Raw genomic sequence first — 19,306 nt, 5'->3', positions numbered from 1 at the left:
CACACACACACACACACACACACACACACACACACACACACACACACTGGAATTTGCAGGCCATGGTGCTGCAAATGTCTCTGCTCTGCACTGTGGCGTCCGCCCTGGTCAGCTCCACGCCTGCTCTCCTGCCTGCCTGCCTGACCCTCTGGTTTTGTTCCCCTCTGCTGTCAAGATGACTGTTCTGAGCAGGTTAAGTACGATTAGGCTTTGCTGACAGTCTCAGCGACGAGAGTGGGGAAAGCAGAGCTGAGATGTGCAAAGTGGACCAGAGCCCTGTTGTGAGTGAGGGTCTTAGCAGTTGGTTGTGACCACCCAGGAGCCGGCATGCCTTAGCTTGGGAGGCACGGGCACAGAAATAGAGCTCCTGTGTGATGGAGACAGACAAGGAGGGAGGAGTTTTATGGAAAAGGGGCAGCCATAGCTCCCCTCCTACCTACAGTGCTCCACTCTGCCCCCACCCCAGGCATCCCTAGTCCCTACAATGCCCAGGAAGCTGCAGAGACCCCCTGCTTCGGGAAGCAGGAAGGAGACCGTCCTGTGTGGTAACCATTGCCCACCTCCTGCTGTCCCAGACGTGAGGCACTGGTTAGAAATGCAATGGCCTCCACTGCAGTTTTTTTCCTAAAATAAACTTCTGTACAACCATAAAAATAATGTATACTAAGTGCAGAAAACCACAGCCTACTGCCCCTGTGTTGGGAAGAAGGCTGGAGGGATGGGCCCTCCACAGGGACACTGCACCTGAACTGAACCTGCTCACTTTCTTTATCAGCATCTCCACGTAGAGCTGTACCTGCTGAACCCTAGAATTCTGAGAGTTGTCTTTGCAGTGTGCTGGCTTCTGCTTTTCGTGGCTTTGGCCTACACTTCCTCTTGCTGCCTTTGTCTTCATTTCATACATTTTGTTTTGTTTTGTTTTGTTTTGTTTTGAAATAGGGTCTTAATGTAGTCCAAGCTAGCCTCAAACTCAGTATGTAGCCAAGGATGACCTTGAACTACTGATCCTCCTGCCTGCACTTCCCAAGTGCCAGGATTGCAGGCATGCACAGCAAGGATCAGTTTATGTAATTCTGGGTAGAACCCATGCCTCCTGACTTTTCTTTTTTCCTTAAGGGAGGCTATACCTACGTATTCCTATGGATTGGAATTTGTGACCCTCCGTTCTTGACCTCTTGAGTGTTGATTACAGGTGTCCCTCCAGTCCTGGCTTCCTTCATTTCCGAATAAGTGAGGCTAAGCATTTCTATCTGCAGAAGCAATGTGCAGTAAATCAACCGCGGCCCTTCCTGTCTGCATGTTTGCAGACTCCCACACCCTCTCCATCAACCCGTGTCAGCTGGCATCTCTCCAGCCTCTTGAGGCTAGCCCCAAGTGGGCCAGCTGGGGGGGCTGGACTGTATAGAGAGCATCCTGTCTCACCAGTGTCAGAAGATGCTGGAGCCTCTGGGCTGTGACTGGACTGGGGAATGGAGGCAAAGGCAAGTGCCAAGACCGTGAACCAAATCTCAAGGGTTTCTCTTGGGAGTTTCTGAGGAATGAGACGCTCCTTGTCAGTCAGCTTTGTCAAGAGTTTATAGGACATAAAGCATACACAGAGTCTTTCAGTAGTGGCTGTCAGGGAAAAGAAAACTTGTGGTGTTGAAGTGCCCATCTGTCAGGCCGCTGACGTCACTTAGATCCGTTCAGCCACCTGGGGAAAGGGCTGCTCCTCATTTGAAGGCGAGGCTACTGACACAGGGGCACTCAAGATGAAGTCCTTAAGGTCACTTGAGAGAAAGGGTGATGCAGGGACTCAAGCCCAGTGACTGGTGCCAGGACGCAGGTTCGGGTAGTTGGTGTTAGGGGCAGGAGGGCCAGAAGGGTGCCAACTGCAACCTCAAAGTGTCCCTAGAGGAATAGACTGGTTGTGTGCACTGGTGGGCAGCAAGTCAGTGACCATGAACTGTGAGGCCCAGAGCCATGACTCAAGACCAGAGGTCTGGAAAGCTTCCACTGTAGTGTTCAGGAACATTCCAAGTGAAGTTTGCTTAGGGCCCCAGAATAGCAAGCCCTAGCCAAAAAAGGATAATTATTCAGTTACGTGAGAGATGAAGATTAGGGAGTTACAGCCAGAGCATGCTTCGTAACTATTTTGAGTTCACTGGCTATCTCTGTGTTCTTTTAGCAGAGGCATGTCTGCCCTCCAAGGGGAATTCTTTTATCTTATCCTTACTGAGAGAGCACGCACAATTGTCAATGAAAGCCTCCAATGTCACTTCTGCATAAACAAACGGGATGCAATGGGCAGCCATCCCCAGACCGCAGATATTTTTAGACATAGGTGGCTTCGATCTAGAAGGCTCACGTATCAAGGAAAGAGTCCTGGCCCCAGAATAGCAGGTCGCACACTCAGCCCCATGCAGCCTTAGAGCACAGTCTGTGGTGACCTGGTTTCCAGAATCAGGGACTCCTAACCATTCTGGGCAGCTGAGAAAGAGAAGGCACTTCCTGCCAGTGACATCCGCAGGCAGGAGTGGCCAAAACAGTCTCTGGATTTGGGTGAATCAGGACAGTCTACACCACTAGCACCCAGTTGACCAACATCAGTTCCAAATGTGGCCTTTGACTTTAAACAAGACATATGTAATAATTGCTATATTGAAGTCTTTCCTGATGAGATCCTGGCTGTCTCAACTTCCTGTGGCTTTTCACACTTGTGTTGTTAAACTGAACCATGAATCTTCTGCTTCCTCGGAAAGAATCCAGTGCCAGGGAGCAGTGTGGGCAGGCCACTCTCGTCCTCTCCATGTCTCATCCACATTAGCTCTGATGTGGTCTGGGAGAGGCCCTGGTCAGGGTGCCTGACACAGAGGCAGCTGGGGGTGGCGGGGGTTTGGGAAACAAACTGGCCCTAGTGTTTTAGATGCCACATGACACGCTGGTGGAGGAATGCCTGGATTTGGCAAAGCCCCGACATTTGTCAACAAAGCCTCTCAGATGCCCTGGGGGTCTCCTCAGGGCTAATATGCAGCCTTTGCTCTATTTATATACTTTCTAAATTAAACTAAGAAAAGATATTTTTAATTCCTTTGCCACCACTTTTGGGCTTTTCACTTTTTTTTTTTTTTTTTTTTTGGTATGGATCCAAAGTCCTCCTTCAATCTTCTAGTTGAAGAGCTTTCTTTAACCTTCCTTAAAGCACATGTCTGTAAAATCTCTCAGCTGCTTTTGTTGTTTTAAGGCTTTATTTTATCCCCATATTTGAAGGATATATTTGTTGAGTGTTGACTTCTAGGCTGCCAGCAATGTGACTTCCTTCGCCCGGGGTGTCCCTGGCTTGTATGTCTCTGGAGAGAAGTCATTAATTCCTATAGGGATTCCTGTTCCTCTGTGTGTTTTTATGACTGAGACTTTTTCTTGGCACTCAGGCTTTGATGCATGTTTGATAATCTCTGTGTATTTATTGATTGTTGCTTTGCTTTTAACCCTGCTTGGGTCCTTCTGACCTTAAGGTTTTTTAATTTAATGTCTTTCATTAATCTGGGTCAAGTCTCAGGCCATTATCATATCAAATACCTCCTTTGCTACATTCCCTTCCACCTCTGGGGCTGTTTGACAAGTTGGAGTTTGTCATACACAACGGTATGACTTGCCCGTAGCTCTTGGATCCCTCTGCAATGCCCTCCCTTTTTTTCCTCTTTGTCTTTCAGTTTGTCCTCCTTCTCACCGACTCCTCCTCCAGCCATGCAGCCCCCTGCTGGGCTGCTCAGCAAAAGAATGGTCTTTTAAAAACTAGATTTATTCATTTTATTTTATGGATGACTGTTGTGCCTGCATGTTTGTCTGTGCGCCATGTGCACTCTTGGTGACGTAGTAAATGATGGCTGTAAAGCACCATGTGGGTGATGGGAATTGAATTCCAGTTCTCTGAAAAAGCAAGTGTTCAAAAGTATGATTTTTGATGCTTTTTAATCCCAGTAATCATTCTTGCCACGGCTTCTTCCTTCTACTTTTTCTCCTCTTCCTCTTCTTCCTGTTTCATCCCTTGCCCTTTTGGGAAACAGGGTCTCACTATGTATTCTAGGCTGGCCTGGAACCCTCAATTCTGCTTCTTTTGCTTCCAAACCACACCTTTGACTCCCTAAGCTTCCAGCTGCTGAAGTCCCCCATCTGCTTATGTATAGTTCCTTCCTTTCTTGCTGGACCTGTTACTGCCATCATTATCATCATTGTAAAGCCCTTGTCTTGTCTTGCCTTGCCACGATGATACCCTAAGGCACAATTTTGGAGGTTCTGGTGAGGGACCGGTGGCAAACAGCAATGTTAGGGTATGTCCAGAAGCAGAAAGAAAGCCAGAGAGGCTGGTGGGCTGGGCTCAGGCCTGAGAAGATCCCACAAGGCCCCACCTGCCAGAGGTTAGCGCCAACTCCAAAGAGCACTATACCACAGCGCTGTCTGGTAGTCACAGTCTAGAAATGTTGGAGGAAATGTATCACTGTGGAGGCAGGCTTTGAGGTCTCCTATATTCAAGCCATGCCAAATGTGACACGGAGTGCCTTCTGCTGCCTGCAGATCAAGATGTAGAGCTCTCTGCTCCTTTTCCAGCTCCATGTCTGCACACTGTCATGCTTCCTGCCATGCTGATAATGGACTAAACCTCTGAAACTAATCCAGCCCCAATTAAATGTTTTTCTTTACAAGAGTTGCCATAGTCACAATGATAAAACTCTAACAAAGAAGACACTACATAAACATCTGCTCACCTCAGAAAGGAAAACAAGGACAGACCAAAGACGGCCATCTCCAAAGTCCAACATGGAGGGGGGAAAGTTTATTGGGGTTACATACGGAAGGGGTACTTCAAGAGCATAGATGACTCAAAGGCAGCTGCATTCCAAAAGCCCACCCAAGCGTAGGTGATGATGACTCAGGAAGGCCACGACCTTGGAGCTCACTGCTTGACTCAGAGGCAGCTTGACAGGTCAAACAGTGACTTCAAGGCAGCTCGGCTGACCTGGCCTGGGCTGAGTCTCCTCGGTGGGTATTATAGCTTATATGATCTTGGGGAGGGAGGGACTTTACAGGGTCTCCTGACTACCCCCATCTTAGAAAAACCTCTGTCGGGCATGGTGCAGGGTGCTAGGCCCACAACAGGAGGGTAAAGGCTGCTGCTATTCCAGGAGACCTTGGGAAATGTGTAGTGTGCTGTGCCTGTCCCCTGCCCTTCCCATCCTGATTACCAGCACCCAGTGGAACTTTCCTCTTGGGAAACTGGGCAGTCAGCAGCCCTGCAATTTTATACAGGCTCATGTTTGGATCACCTTATGTTCTCTCTTCCCCAGCTTCCCTCCTCGTGTGTGTGTGTGTGTGTGTGTGTGTGTGTGTGTGTGTGTGTGTGTGTTTGACATATGCATGTGTCCACATGTGGACATAGCTACGTGTTCCTATATGCGCACAAGTGGAGGTCAGAGGTCAGTACCGAGTATTTTCCTCCCTCATTCCCCACTTCATTTTTTGAGAAAAGCTCTCTCACGGAACCTGAGATTCCAGTTCCAGCTACCCTGGCTGGCCTAGCCACTGGGCGTCCAGGATCTGCCTGACTACCCAGTCCCTCACACCTGCATTGCTGGTTTACAGGCATGCGCTGATGTACCCTGCCTTTACATGAATACTGGGAATCTTAACTCATGCCCTCATGCTTGCACAGCAGGACTTTACCTACACGGAGCCACCTCCCCAGCTACAATCCACCTTATTTTCTTTTTTGTTGCCATGTTAGGAATGATGAAGGGTCCCCTCTGCCATTGATCTAGACCCCTATCCTGATTCACAATCTGGTAATGACATTTCAGTTTGCTCATATTTGCAGAAAAGTATCTCCTGGATGTTAGATCCTCTGGACTCCCCAGGCATGTGTACCTCATGAGGGGCGAGATTGTATGCAAGATTGTATTAAGGGGGCATTGTGTAGACTCAAATGAGACTCATGCCTGCCTCTGGCCTCATGATGCTTGCTTAGCCACATGTGCCCATGTTACAGGTAGTTCTCAGGCCTGCTTGCTCTGCATAGTTCTCCTAAGCATGCACATCTGAGACTTAGTGACAGTGCTGATGGGCACCTATTCCATCCTGCCACTTACCACACCTGTGCTGTAGATACACAGAAGCAGAGGGAGCTTGCTCACTGGAGAGGAGCTCGGGAACCCCACGGGCTGGATCTCATTGGAAACCCTGGCCTTGTGGCCCATTGAGGTTTCTAAACCCCCAGAAAGTAAGATTGGGCCCAGACAAAGAAAGTCCAACATTCAGCCAGATCTAGGCCCTGAAGCCAAATGGAGAAAACCCTGGTGAGCTTGTAGCACTCATATCCTGCTATATATCTCCAATTCCTCGTCCGTGAGGTCTGGGATTCCAGAGCACCCAGAGCAAACGAGGCCACACACAGAATCTGCAGGCCCTCGTCTGGCACACGTGAATGAATATCCGGGGGATGATGGTGGCTGTAGCCATTGTTGTGGGGATATTTATGGAGATCTAGAAGGCCATAGGTTTCTTAGAGCAGCCACTGCCTCAACCCCTGGTAACGACCTTCCAGCCTGAATCCTATGGTCAGCGATCAGATTTCTATCGACAAGAGGTGTGGAGGCTTGTGAGTTGGGGAGGTAGATGAAGCCCATGTCTTTTTCTTCCACTTCAAGAACGTGGGATACTTGATTCCCACGTTCCAGCCCAGACGGTACCTGGGAGAGTGCCAAGGGCAGGGTTCACTTGGGAACGATTTGTTGTACTTCATTTAGTGAAAGCCCATAACAAGAAGCTGTTCGGAACCAGCCTTCGCTGGCTCTCCTTAGGGAGCCTTGCCTCCCTATGCCACGGTGACAGGGAGTCCTAAGACACCCAGAAAGGCCTGGAATGGGCTTGCTTGTTCCATTGTCTCCGGAAGAAGTAAGTCCCCGTGGCTTCATTCAATGTGACATTCAGGTCTTTCCTGAACCCAGTCATCACTACCTTACTCAATCAAGCAGCCAAACCAGTGGGATCACAAGGGTCTCACAAACATGTGAGCGCACACACATATAAGGTGTTCCTTCCCTTTTGCCTGGCTGGTGGCAGGCAAGGACCCCTCCACTCCTATAACAGCAGGATTTGCAACCTTGGCTGTTACAAGGTTGAGAGACCTATAGTTCAGTGACACAGACACATGGATACACACACACAGGATCATATAATCACACCTGGAGAATAGCAACCACACACATTCATGCACACAAAGAGTCATACAGAGAACAACAGTCTCATCTATCAGGATCAGTCAGTTTTGCAAATACTGTACCAATAAAATTCCTTCCCTGAGGGAGGGATATGAAGAGTTGTTGATTGATTAAATATCTGAATGAGCTAATGGTGAGACAAAGCTATATTATATAAATGCAGACTTATTGGGAGCAGCGAGGGAGGGGGAGAGACAGAGAAAAAGACAGAGAGGAGGATGGGGGGAAAGGAAGGGCTGAGAGAAGGAAGGGCAAGAGGAACCAAAATGTCTGCAGTATACAGTGAAGGCCTCTGGGAGAGAGAAAGCCCCGCCCCTCGGTAGAGGGCAGGGTGTGCCAGCCACGCCCTATCTCAGGGACCTAATCTCTCCTCATAAAGTCCCAATGACAAACCAAAGTAGATTCCCATCACAATTCCCATCCCTGGGAAACTAATTAACCTATATGGTTCACCTACAGAGCGTGGGTGAGGGGTTATTGGCAGAAACATGAGTGACTTGAAAGCAGGATGCTGGAAAGTCTTACCCAGCATGGATGACGGCTTCCTCACAGCTCAGCTGCACAGACAAGACTCCCTTGTCCTAGTTGTCTCCAGCCTATAGACTCTTCCCCATCTCCAAGACTACCAAGGCCGTGAGCAATCGGGAAAATGGCATACAAGTAGCTGGAAGAAGTGGCTGGGCAGGCAGATGACAGCCTCTTGACCCTCCCCACTGCCTTCTTGTTGTCTGCAGTCAACAGGCAGCTTGCTGATGGACACTCGCCAGTAGGCACAGATCTCATGAAGGTGGTAGCAGTTCAGCTTGAAGGACAGTGCCTGTGTAAGTTAGGGCTTCTATGGCTGTGATAACCAAAAGCAATTTGGAAAGAAAGGAGTTTATTTAAGCTTACAGATCTCAGGTCACACTCCGTCACTGAGGGAAAGCAGAGCAGGAAATCAAGGCAGGAACTGAAGCAGAGGCCACAGGGGAACATTGCCTACTGGTGTTCTCTCTATGCCTTGCTCAGCCTGCTTCTTTATACAAGTCAGGACCACCTACCCAGGGGTGGCACCTTTCTCCACCCACTGTGGGCTGAGCCTGCCCACATCAATCATGAACCAAGAGGAAGCTCCACAGGCTTGCCTACAGGCAATCTGGATGAAGGCGTTTTCTCAACTGAGGTTCCTCTTCCCAGATAACTCTAGCTTGTGTCAAGGTGACAAAACAACAAACAACAACAACAAAACAAAACAAAAAAACCCAACAACCATGACAGCACCTTCCATCACTCTGTAGGTCAGAGTCATGTGTACACAGTCACTGACACATAGACAGGGTCACACACAGCCCCTGAGAACAGCACACACATAGAGTGTTATACACACTTACTAAAAAGGAGCGACACACACATATGGACAACCCATGCCTATCAGCTGCACGCCACGCCATACTGGGTGTCATGGATTCCACTGCTCCTCCGTGGACTGTCTCCACAGAAGTCAGGAGGCTTAGAGCTGGTAAGAGGGTTCAAGGGGGGAAAGTCCCATGCTGCCAAGTCTGGAGACCTGAGTACAATCCCTAGGACCCACATTGTGGGGAGAGAATCAATTCTTGCAAGTCAGCCTCTTACATCCACACGCGTTACATACACATGCTAACTCTCACACACTCACTAAATCAACCAACCAATCAACCATCCATCCATCCAGCCATCCAGCCATCCATCCATCCATCCATCCATCCAGCCAGCCAGCCAGCCAACCAACCAGTAAATAAATAAGTATGAAAGAAGTCAGAGGACTTTGCCTAAGCAAGCAAGCATGTCTCTCTCAGATCCTGGCCTACTTGTTACAGAGTCATGTAGGTGACCAGCTCAGTGGGAACTTTTGGTAGGCTGACAACAGGAGCAATAATGGGCACAGGGCTTGTCAGCTTGGTCCCCAGTCTTATGGCCTAAGACAATTGGCACCTCACCCCAAATAGCTGGACTTCTGGGTCTGGCCGTGAACTATCTAGGATCCTCCCCTGTTAGAGCCAGGGCTCTGCCTTTAGGGCCTGCAAGTCAGCCCCTTGCATCCAAGGAGGAGGGAAAGGACTGATTTGCCTCTAGCTACATAGGCTGAGTCACAGCTGGGTCCCCTGACAGCCTTTTTTTGTACCCACAGGAGCTACGGGGAGCTAACTTTCTGCACCAAGCACGTGGCAGACGAGATTGGCTGTTTCTGGCCCAATCCGGAGCTGGACAAATTCTTCATTGCTGTCCACCATCACTACTTCAGCAACTGCCCCGTCTCTGGCAGGGCCCTGCAGGACCCGCCCAACAGCATTCTCTGCCCTTTCATCATGCTCCCCATCACAGTCACGCTGCTCATGACCGCACTGGTGGTCTGGAGGAGCAAGCACACTGAGGGCATCGTGTAGGTGTCCCAGGCAATGGGGGGGGCACTTGGGGAGAAATGGGCCTGGTCCAGCAACAGCATCAGGGGCTGATAGCAAAGCAGGCCCCACATTGCATCCTGCTCTAGCCTAGTTAGCACAGGACTTCAGAGTGGCTCTGCATTAAGCTGAACATGTCCCAGCTGGAGGCCTCTAGCAGGGGAACAGGGGCATGCCTCTACTTACCTCTGAAAGAGTTCTAAGTGCCAGTTCTCTAGTATACTTCATCATTACTGTGGACATTCTGACCTCCAAGCAAGACTGCTCAGATGGGTGTGTAGATGCATAGTTTATGATTAAAAGAATATCCTTAAACTGGGGAAGTGTTCCAATAATCCATATGGGGAGGCAGAGAGTGGGAGAAAACAAAGCCACACCTACAGACCTGTCTTTTGCTGGTGGGAGTTTATCTCGGGGCCTCTGACCAGGTGATATTCAGTCAAAGGTCCCCGTGTGTGCTCAGGGTTCCAAAGTGATTCTGTGCCCTTGGCCTGTACTACACAACCCCCTGCTTTCTTCGGTTTTCCAAGACAGGGTTCTCTCTGCAGCTCTGCCCATCCTGGAACTCACTCTGTAGATCAGGCCTCATAGAGATCCACCTGCCTCTGCCTCCTGAGTGCTGGGACTAAAGATGTGTGCCACCACTGACCGGCACAATCCCTGCTTTTAGTATAAATTCAAGACTATCAAGAACACCTACCATAAGCCAGAACCATGTGACACATAGATTCATGTGACTGAGCGACATGTGGGGAAAGTGATGTCCCTTTCTCCCCTTCCCTAAAGGATGCTTTGGTCATCCTACCTTCCCTGGGAAACCCCAATACACAGCATAAGTGAATACCAAGAAATGCCAGGGTGTGACCTCCTGTTCCCTTCAGCACTGCCCTTTCGGTCCCTGGGCGGCCAAGACAGCAGTGACAGCATTAATTTGAAAAATAAGATTGAGCTGTGGCAGTGCCTACTTGAATCAGCACTTTGGGCTGTTGAGGTAGGAGGATTGCTGTGCGTTTGAGGTCAACCTAGGCTACAAGGAGACCCCTGTTCAAAAAAAAGGGGTGAAGCAAGAAGGAAGAGGAGGAGCGATGGACAGAAGAAAAAGGCAAAGAACAGCAAGATTGGACTCATTTGTGATCTGAACTGGAAACCAGCCCGCCTTCCAGGGCTTTGACATGGAAAGCCACAAGGAGGGGAAAAACGAGGCTCTGAAAGTCACAGAATGGAAAAGCAGCAAGAGAACCAGGAAGCTCAGCTTGGGAGATGACACTGACCCAGTGATTCCTTCCCTGAGCTGCTCAGGGAGTGAGCTCTCAGGGTTTCCAGAAAACCAAAGCCTGCCCTCTGTGCAGCTAAGCAGGGGCAGGCAGGGAGGTCCTGAGCCCAGGACCCCTCGCACATCAGCATTCTAGGGACTCCAGTGGATCTTGATCCGTTCATCAAAAAGAGCATGAGTGGTACCCTCCTGAGGACAAGTCAGAAGTGTAGACCAAGAGTCTGGAGTGTGTGTTCAAAGTGATTTCTCTCCTAGGAACTCATCCCAAGGACGTAATTAACATGTGCATAAGGGCCTGTGGGGACCACAAGTGAACGGAAGAGAGGAGACACCCTCCGTGGCCTCACAGGAAGACCACTCCATCAGATTAACTCCAGATGACAGAAGACAACTGTTTCCTTAAATGACGTCCATGGAGTGTTTCTCATCACTTGGAGTTCATTAAGAAAAAATGCAGATTTTTTTTAAACAGGAAATCAAGGTGACCTCTATGTTGGGTTTGTTTACACACTTAGTCCCTGTCCTAAACCACATTATGCTGTGGAAAGCTCATGTAATAGGCCTCCCAGGAGACACAATAATGCACTCAGGTCCATATCTGGATATCACCATCTCAGCTGCTGGACCTCACTTCCTGGTGAAGGATGATATGGTCAAACTCCAACTGTCCGTTGTAGCTGTGTAAACTTGAAAACCTAATTCATCTCGGGAGCCCTGGGGGAGATGACCTGGCATGCGAGCACCGTCTGCCTTATCCAAAGGATCGTATTTGCTCTCCTGAAAGACCAAGTGGCCAGTCAGAAAAGCCCCATCCTTATGGCCAGGCAGGACGCGTGATTCCCAAGGAAAGACTGGCAGCTGAGCTAGGAGAAGCAGTAAGACTCACCCTCCCCCTTCTTTTCTCAAGACAGGGTTTCTTTGTGTAGTCCTGGCTGTCCTGGAACTGGCTCTGAGAACTAGCTCTGTAGACCAGTCCTTGAACTCACAGAGATCCGTCTGCCTCTGCCCCCTGGGTGTGAAACACACTTTTAAAAAGAATTCAAAAAATGTGTGTGTATGTGCGTGAACATTTGGCCTGCAAATATGTATGTGCGCCATGCGCATGCCTGATGCCATTGGAGGCCAGAAGTAGCTTTCAGCTCTCTGGAGGTCACAGATGCTTGTGAGCTGCCATGAGGGTGCTGGGAACTGAACCCAGCGCTCTGCAGGAGCAGCAAGAGCTTTTAACCGAGCCACCTCTCCAGCTCTGAGACGCTTTTCTCTGGCTCGCCTGCGTGGTGAGCACGAGAAGACCTGCAGCACAGCACTTTTTAAAGCTGTTCAGAAAAGCGAACTCTGTAGGGGAGTAAGCCTAGACGGGCCAAGGGATTGCCAACGTTACTGCATCTATTCACAAGTGTTAGAAAGTTCCTGAAAGAGGTGACTCTCAAAATGATTCCTCTTCCTGAACCCAGCCCAGTCACACCTCCCGCCTGGCCACATACCATGCAGGACTTTCTCCAACACACTGGCAAGAAGCTGAGGAAACTTGTTCCCTGATCACTGCTGATATTAGGGCATGAGGCGGGCAGGAGTTCCTAGAGGTCCAGGGCAGGTGGCGACTGCTGTTCATGGTCAGTACAGGCTCTTGTGATAATATCCGCACTCTACACAGGCTCATCCCATCCAAGGCACAGAAAGATACGGAGGTCCACATTAAAAAAAAAAAAAAAGACAGGAGATGGTTCAGTTGGTCAAGTGCCATGCAAACGTAATCCCATCACATTAAAAAAAAAAAAAAAAAAAAAAAAAAGAACCCACTGGTAATCCCTGTGCTGGGAAGGAAGGAACAGGTGACTTTTGGGTACCTGGCCAGCGAGCCAACCCAGACCAATGAGACTTCCATGTGCATATCTGTTGCCCCATCCCCCACAAATGCAAAGTTGGCACGTACAAATGAGGATAGTGAAGTGCCTGGATCGAGTCAGATGCCAGCTCCACCAGTGGGGAGGCACGCCAGTGGCTTGCTGCCCAGCAGGGGATGGATGTGGACCTCAGACGGTTCAGTATTTGCAAAGACAGCCCTTGACATGTCTCAGCACTTCATGAGTGGTCTGTGCACTCTGGCCATGGGGACTCACCTTTGACCTGTGACCCTACAACTACAGCTGAGTCTCCCCTCCCCCAGTGTACCTTTATACCTCTCAATGTGTCCTTTTTTGTCACCCAGAGGCTAAAAGATGAGTGGTTACTGGTGGTGACAACAGGAACTACTAAAATGGGCACCTTGGAGAACTTTCCTCCTTCCCTTCTGCGTCAGACAGACCTAAAACACTCCCTCATGCTGCTTTGCAGACCCCGCAGGCACTTGCTGTGGGGAAGCTTGCTTCCTCTCCATTCTACAGGCTGGGAGCCTCACATCCAGGTGTCAGCAGGCTTGGCTCCTCCCTGGGGCTTGCAGATTCCAGTCCTGGGGCAGAGCCCCAATGGCCTAACTACATCTTTAAAGACCCACCCTTTAAACAGGGATCTGAGATCCTGGAACTGAAGACCTCAGCACATGAATTTGGGGATGAGACAGTTTGCCCATGACAAATCCGTGTCTCCCCTGCTGCCAGCTGGCTCATTGCAGCCAGCTGAATCTGTTATGGGCTTGAGTTGCAAATCTCCATGAAAACTAGGGGAAAACAACTCTGGCCAGAAGTGCTCCAGAGACAGCATAAGAGGGAACAAAAACCTGCTTCTCATCAAAGCCCATCAGCTTGAATTCTTGTTGGGAAACTGGAGGCTCAATGAAGAAGGCGGGTGGTGGGGAGGGTCTCGGGGGAGAGTCCTCGGAAAATTCCAGAGCCCGTGTTCCTGGCTTTCACTTTGTCTCATTTTCAGAAAAACAGACAGTGTTCCTCTTCTGCTGCTGTGTTCCTGACCAGATAATGTTTCTTGTTCCTGAGCTGATAATGTTTCTCCCTGCTACCACCTAGACAAGAAACAAGAGATGAGGGTGGAGGGAAGAAGAAAGAAAAAAAAAATCGTTTTTTCTTAGCTTAAGTGGGTCAGCTTTCGGGGAAGCAGGAGTTGGGGTGGAAGATATTCAGGAATGTGGAGGAGGTTTGAGGATACAGAGTGATGAGGAAGGCCTGCAGGCATTGTATTGTAAGAAAAGAGCTGCCTGTGCTCAGGCGTGAAGAAAACACTGGTGCCAAGTCTCCAGGAAGGGTTACCACCTCACTCCCCTCTGCTCCCTGTTGTCCTTGCTTAGAGGTCACAGGTCATAGACTTAATAGGATGACTGAGATACATATGGGGCTGTAACACATGCTTGGATATCCCTGAGCATGATGGCAGAGCCTGGCTGTGAAGACTGAGCTCTCTGGCCCTGAGAGAGCTCATAAACCTGTGCTGCCCCTTCCTATAGAACTGTGGAAAACCGGAGATTGAGCTTGGCAGGGATGAATGTGGGGAGTCTGGCTGCCTGAGCTGGAGGTGTCTCTAGAGGGAGTCACAGCTGGCTGTTTCCTTTTTTTGTTTGTTTTTCTTCCTTTTCTGTTTTTGTTTGTTTTCCTTCCTCCCTCTTTTCTTCCTTCATCCATCCCTCCCTTTCTTCCTTCCTTTCTTCCTTTTTTTTTTTCTGAGACAGGGTTTTTCTGTGTAGCTCTGGCTTTCCTGGAACTCACTCTGTAGACCAGGCTGGTCTCAGATTCAGAGATCTGCCTGCCTCTGCCTCTCAAGTGCTCTGATTAAAGTGTGCCACCACTTCCAGGCTGGCTGAGTGTTTCAACCCAGATACCAAAAGCCCAAGTAGGGCCTCCCTCTGCAGGATGACAGTCCTTTCCTGTTCCACCTTTTCAGTCCCGGCTCTCAAAGCTAAGGGACCACCCCTGCAAATTTCACATGAGTTTGCAAGCCTCACCTGTGCTTACTGGTGGTGATTTCTGCTTCGGTTTCCTGTGCTCCAGGAAGGCTGAAGGGCTGGACCCCAACCAGAATAAGCCATTTAGTGTGTCCTAGTACAGTCCCAAGCCTAACATCACACTGACCGTAAGATTCCCTTGCTGTCTCTATCCCCAGCCCTCTACCTTACCCAAGACTGCCCATTGAATAAAAATGAGATTATGTCTGTTCCTAGGTATGGTTGAGGAGAAGGGTTTATTATAGATATGAGGTAGACTGCAGCCAGAGGCATCTGGAAGAGTCCAGACTAAACTGGATGATTTGGTTGGGGTGGGGGTAAGAACAGAAGAGAGAAGAGAGAAGAGAGGGCAAGCAGACCAAGAGAGGAACAGGGGACCAAGGGGCCTAGAGGGAGCCAAGAGAACAAAAAACCAAGAGAATGTATGTCCAAAATGCCTGGGTTATATAGGAAAGAGAAGCTGATGTAAAAGTAGCTTTTATTAGCCAGGAGTAAATGTCTCAAGGCTTGCTGCTGAATAAGCTCACCCTTTCTAGTTCTTTTGGAACTCTGGCTGGCTGATTCAACTGAACTATCCTGTAGAAGCATGAACATAGGAATTAGCTCAATTCTACTTTTTGGTGCCCCCTTTCTCTTCAATGTGTACATTTTGTAGTTTTCCTTGTTCAACTTGTTCCTTTTTATCAGAACACTCTTCATAAGACGGAGCCACACACATGACAGAGTCTGTGCTAGGCTGTTTTGAGATTTCCTTTCCCAATGCAGTTAATCTAAATCTCTCCACCTTAGCCTCAGGCAGATTTTTGGACAGCAGAAAAAAGCAGTCACATTCTTCACCAAAATATCACAACAATGATCTCTAGGCAGCATACTAAAATTCTTCTCCTCTGAAACCTCTTGAGCCAAGCCCCCACAGTTCAAATCACCCTCAGCACCAATATCTACCATATTTCTACTAAGATGGCCCATCAATCCCCACTTAAAGTATCCCACAGCTTTCCTTATCCAAAGTCCTAAAATCCACATTCCTCCAAGTAAAAGCATGGTCAGGCCCATCACAGCAATACCCCAGTCCCTGGTATCGGCTTCCGTCTTAGTTAAGGTTTTATTGCTGTGAACAGACACACCATGGCCAAGGCAACTCTTATAAAGGCAAACACTTAATTAGGGATGGCTCACAGTTTCAGAGGTTCAGTTCATTGTCATCGTGGCGGGAAACATGGCAGCACCCAAGCAAACATGGTGCTGGAGAAGGAATTGAGAATTCTGCATCTTGATCTGAAGGGAGCAGAAAGAGACTGCCCATGCTGGGCATAGCTTGAGCATATATGACCTCAGAGCCCGCCTACACAGTGACACACTTCCTACAACAAGACCCACGCCTACTCCAATAAGGCCACACCTCCTAGGGGTTTTACTCCCTTTGGGCCAAGCGTTCAAACACATGAGTCTGTGGTGGCCAAAGTTATTCAAACCACCACAGGTATGTGCATATATAGGTGGTGGCGGCACATTCTTTTAATCTCAGTACTCAGGAGACAAAGGCAGGTGGATCTCTGGGTATGAGGCCAGCCTGGTCTACTGAGTGAGTTCCAGGACAACCAAGGCTACACAGAGAAACCCTATCTCAAAAACAAAATTAGAAAATATGTATCATTTTTTTAAATGACCACAGAGTTTTTAGAAGTCCCAGAGGCAAGGGTTTTATCTTTTTTGTTTATACTTTTATAAATAATGCTCTGATGTGTGCTTCCTTATTTTCATCCTTAAAATAAATGTTTAGAAACAGACTGATGGGTCAAGGAGATCCTTGCGCTTTGAGTAAACACTGCCAGTTCTGTTACAAGCGCTTACATCACACACGGTCACCAGTGTCAGCTAGAACTTCTGCTTAGGCTTTTGCCTAAAGGGGACATGATTTTTTTTCTTTAGCAAAGGGGAAAATCAGTTGTGTGAGGAAAGATGTTCTCATGCGTGTCTGACTGGAGTAGCCAACCTGTCTCCTGTGGATACTGACCATAGAAAATCTCAATGAAGTACCACAAAGATCCTTACCACAAATGAATTCCTCCTCTCTTCACCAGAGTGCTCCACTCACAGGCTGACTGTGGCCAAACGGGCACAAAATTCAGTTTTCTTTTGCATTTTTTTGAACATCAAATATGAATGTGTAGCTGTTTTTAAGAAGCTGTGTTTTCCTCAGGATTTTGTGAGCTACCCTATTCATGTCATTTGGTTAAGTAGATTAGAAACTTTCATCTTATTCTGTGCCCTAAATGGTTTGTGGGGCATAAGAAACACAGGGAAGGACCATGGAGGTGCTTGACAGACTAGAGAAGATGCCTCACCTCTCAGTTGTGAGTGGCGTTGAAGAGGATGAAATAGGAGGATCACCAGGGTAGATCATCTTAAGGGAGGTGTGGTGGTGCACAGCTACAATCCCAGCACTTGGAGGTGGAAGCAGGAGAATCTAGAGTCCAAGGTCACCCTCAGCTTCACAGCAAAGGCCAGGCCAACTGACAACAAACAGCAACAAAACACCAACAACAAAGGAGATACAAGTTAAAGAATGGAATGTCATTTCATTTTGTGTATGTCATATTGGCAGGTTTTTTTTTTTTTTAAGTGATAAAATCCATTATGTCAATTGTAATCAAGATGTAAAGAATTGCAGCTTTTGGCAAGGTCAAATGATCAGATCTTATCATTTTTTTTAACATTTATGAACTTTGTTAGAGAGGGTAAAAGTGAAACAACTGAGATTGTCAGGGAGCTTACTGCAATCAAGAGAGACCTTGCTTGGTTTGTACTGAGACAGTAGGAAAAGAACCTTCATGGCAAGACTCCATCCATCAAAGAACCTACCATGGTGTAAATGTGATAGCTTACTTGAATTGTTTTCATTTAAAACAAGAATGGCCGGGTGACCTGAGAATGGACCCGATTGCTTCCCACACCTTGGGTTTCCTTTCACCTGGGAAATACAGTTGCTGGTGTTTTAGGACCTACAGTTTGGTCTGTTGGTTGCTGTGCAGTCACTGCTGTCCTGCTTGTTGGACACAGTGTCCTTTTGGCATATACATTCACTAATAAGTGGATATTAGCCATATAATATAAGACAGCCATCTACAGACCTAAAGAAGCTAAACACTAAGGAGGACCCTAGGGAGGATGCTTAAATCTCATTCAGAAAGGCAATCAGGATAGATACTAGATATGGTGGAAGAGAAGAAACAGGATGGGAGTCTACTATAGAGGGTCCTCTGAAAGGATTCATCCAACAGGGGATCAAAGCAGATGCTGAGACTCAGGGCCAAACTTTGGGCAGAGCACAGGGAGTCTCATGGAGAAGGAGAAGGGTGGGATTATGGAGACCTGGAGGGTACAGGAGTCCCACAAGGAGATCAACAAAACTAAAAGATCTGAGCCCAAGGGCCCCTGCAGCAGCTGATGTGCTAACGAAAGACCATTCATGGAAAGGACCTAGACCCCCTGCTCAGACATGGCCGATTAGCAACTCAGTCTCCATATAGATCTCTGAGTGAGGAGATCAGGGGCTGCCTCTACGATGAACTCAGTTGACTGTTCTCTGATCACTCACCCCTGGTGATGCAGCCTTGCCAGGCCATGGAGGAAGAGGAGCCAGGCAGTCCTGATGAGACTTAACAAGCTATGGGTAGATGGCAATAGTGGAGAACTCCCCCTTTCAGTGGACTAGAGGAAGGGGATGAGGAGAAGAGGGAGGGAGGGTGAGACTGGGGGAGTTGAGGGAAGGGGCTTCAATCGGGATAGATAATGAATAAATTGTGAAGAAAAATTATTAAAAAGAAGAGAATGGCTGAGAAGGTAAATCTTTCAGGCACCAAGTTCCAACAGGACCCCCAAGGGAGATGTTTGCCCAAGTTCAGTCATGCAAGGTCTCAGGGTACACTGCAGCATGGCCCAAAGAGGCCAGACTTCAGCTCAAGCTCACAATAAGATTTGGAGATGTCCACATAAGACTGGTCTTAAAAACCTGCCTACAGGCAGATGTGAGGAGTGGCAGGCTTCCTTATCCTGGCATTGCTAGATGGAGTGATTCCAGCAACAGGTCTGAACTGTTCTTATTGAGCTGAAGGCTCTCCCTCTCTGTTGAAACAGATCCTGTGTCTAGTGTACAAAATGCCAAACAGAAAAAAGATCTGTTGGTGGGTGGCTTTAGCCTTGAGTGTGGTTTCTTTTGCCACACATACATTTAAAAATTGTAAATTCAGCTTTACCAGTAGTTTCTTTCATGGCTTATACTGCTTGTCCTTTCTTTAAATAAAAAAAAAGACATTTATTTTCCTTTTATGTGTATGAGTGTTTGCTTGCATGTATGTCTGTGTACCATGTGCCTGCAGTACCCCCAAGGCTGGAAAAGTGCATCAGGTCTCCTGGAAGAGAACTAGTGCCCTTAACCAGTGCCTCAACCAGTGCTTCACAGCACACCCAT

The 19,306-nt window shown here is 48.3% G+C and overlaps 1 protein-coding gene across 1 annotated transcript in view; it reads left to right on the top strand.

Moving 5' to 3' along the window:
* The window catches only part of Ramp1 (receptor activity modifying protein 1), a 42,682-nt gene extending 32,689 nt beyond the window's left edge, over positions 1-9,993 (top strand). Inside the window, exon 3 of the mRNA XM_055617139.1 lies at positions 9,400-9,993. Coding sequence (XP_055473114.1) covers positions 9,400-9,655 — 256 coding nt within the window. The 3' untranslated portion in view covers positions 9,656-9,993. The remainder of the gene's footprint in view (positions 1-9,399) is intronic.
* Positions 9,994-19,306: the final 9,313 nt, after the last annotated feature.

Source organism: Psammomys obesus, unplaced genomic scaffold (assembly GCF_907164565.1).
Source record: "Psammomys obesus unplaced genomic scaffold, mPsaObe1.curated_primary_1811, whole genome shotgun sequence".
Classification (NCBI taxonomy): Eukaryota; Metazoa; Chordata; class Mammalia; order Rodentia; family Muridae; genus Psammomys; species Psammomys obesus.
Note: the sequence above shows the minus strand (reverse complement) of the source record. Positions and strands in the feature narration are given on the sequence as shown.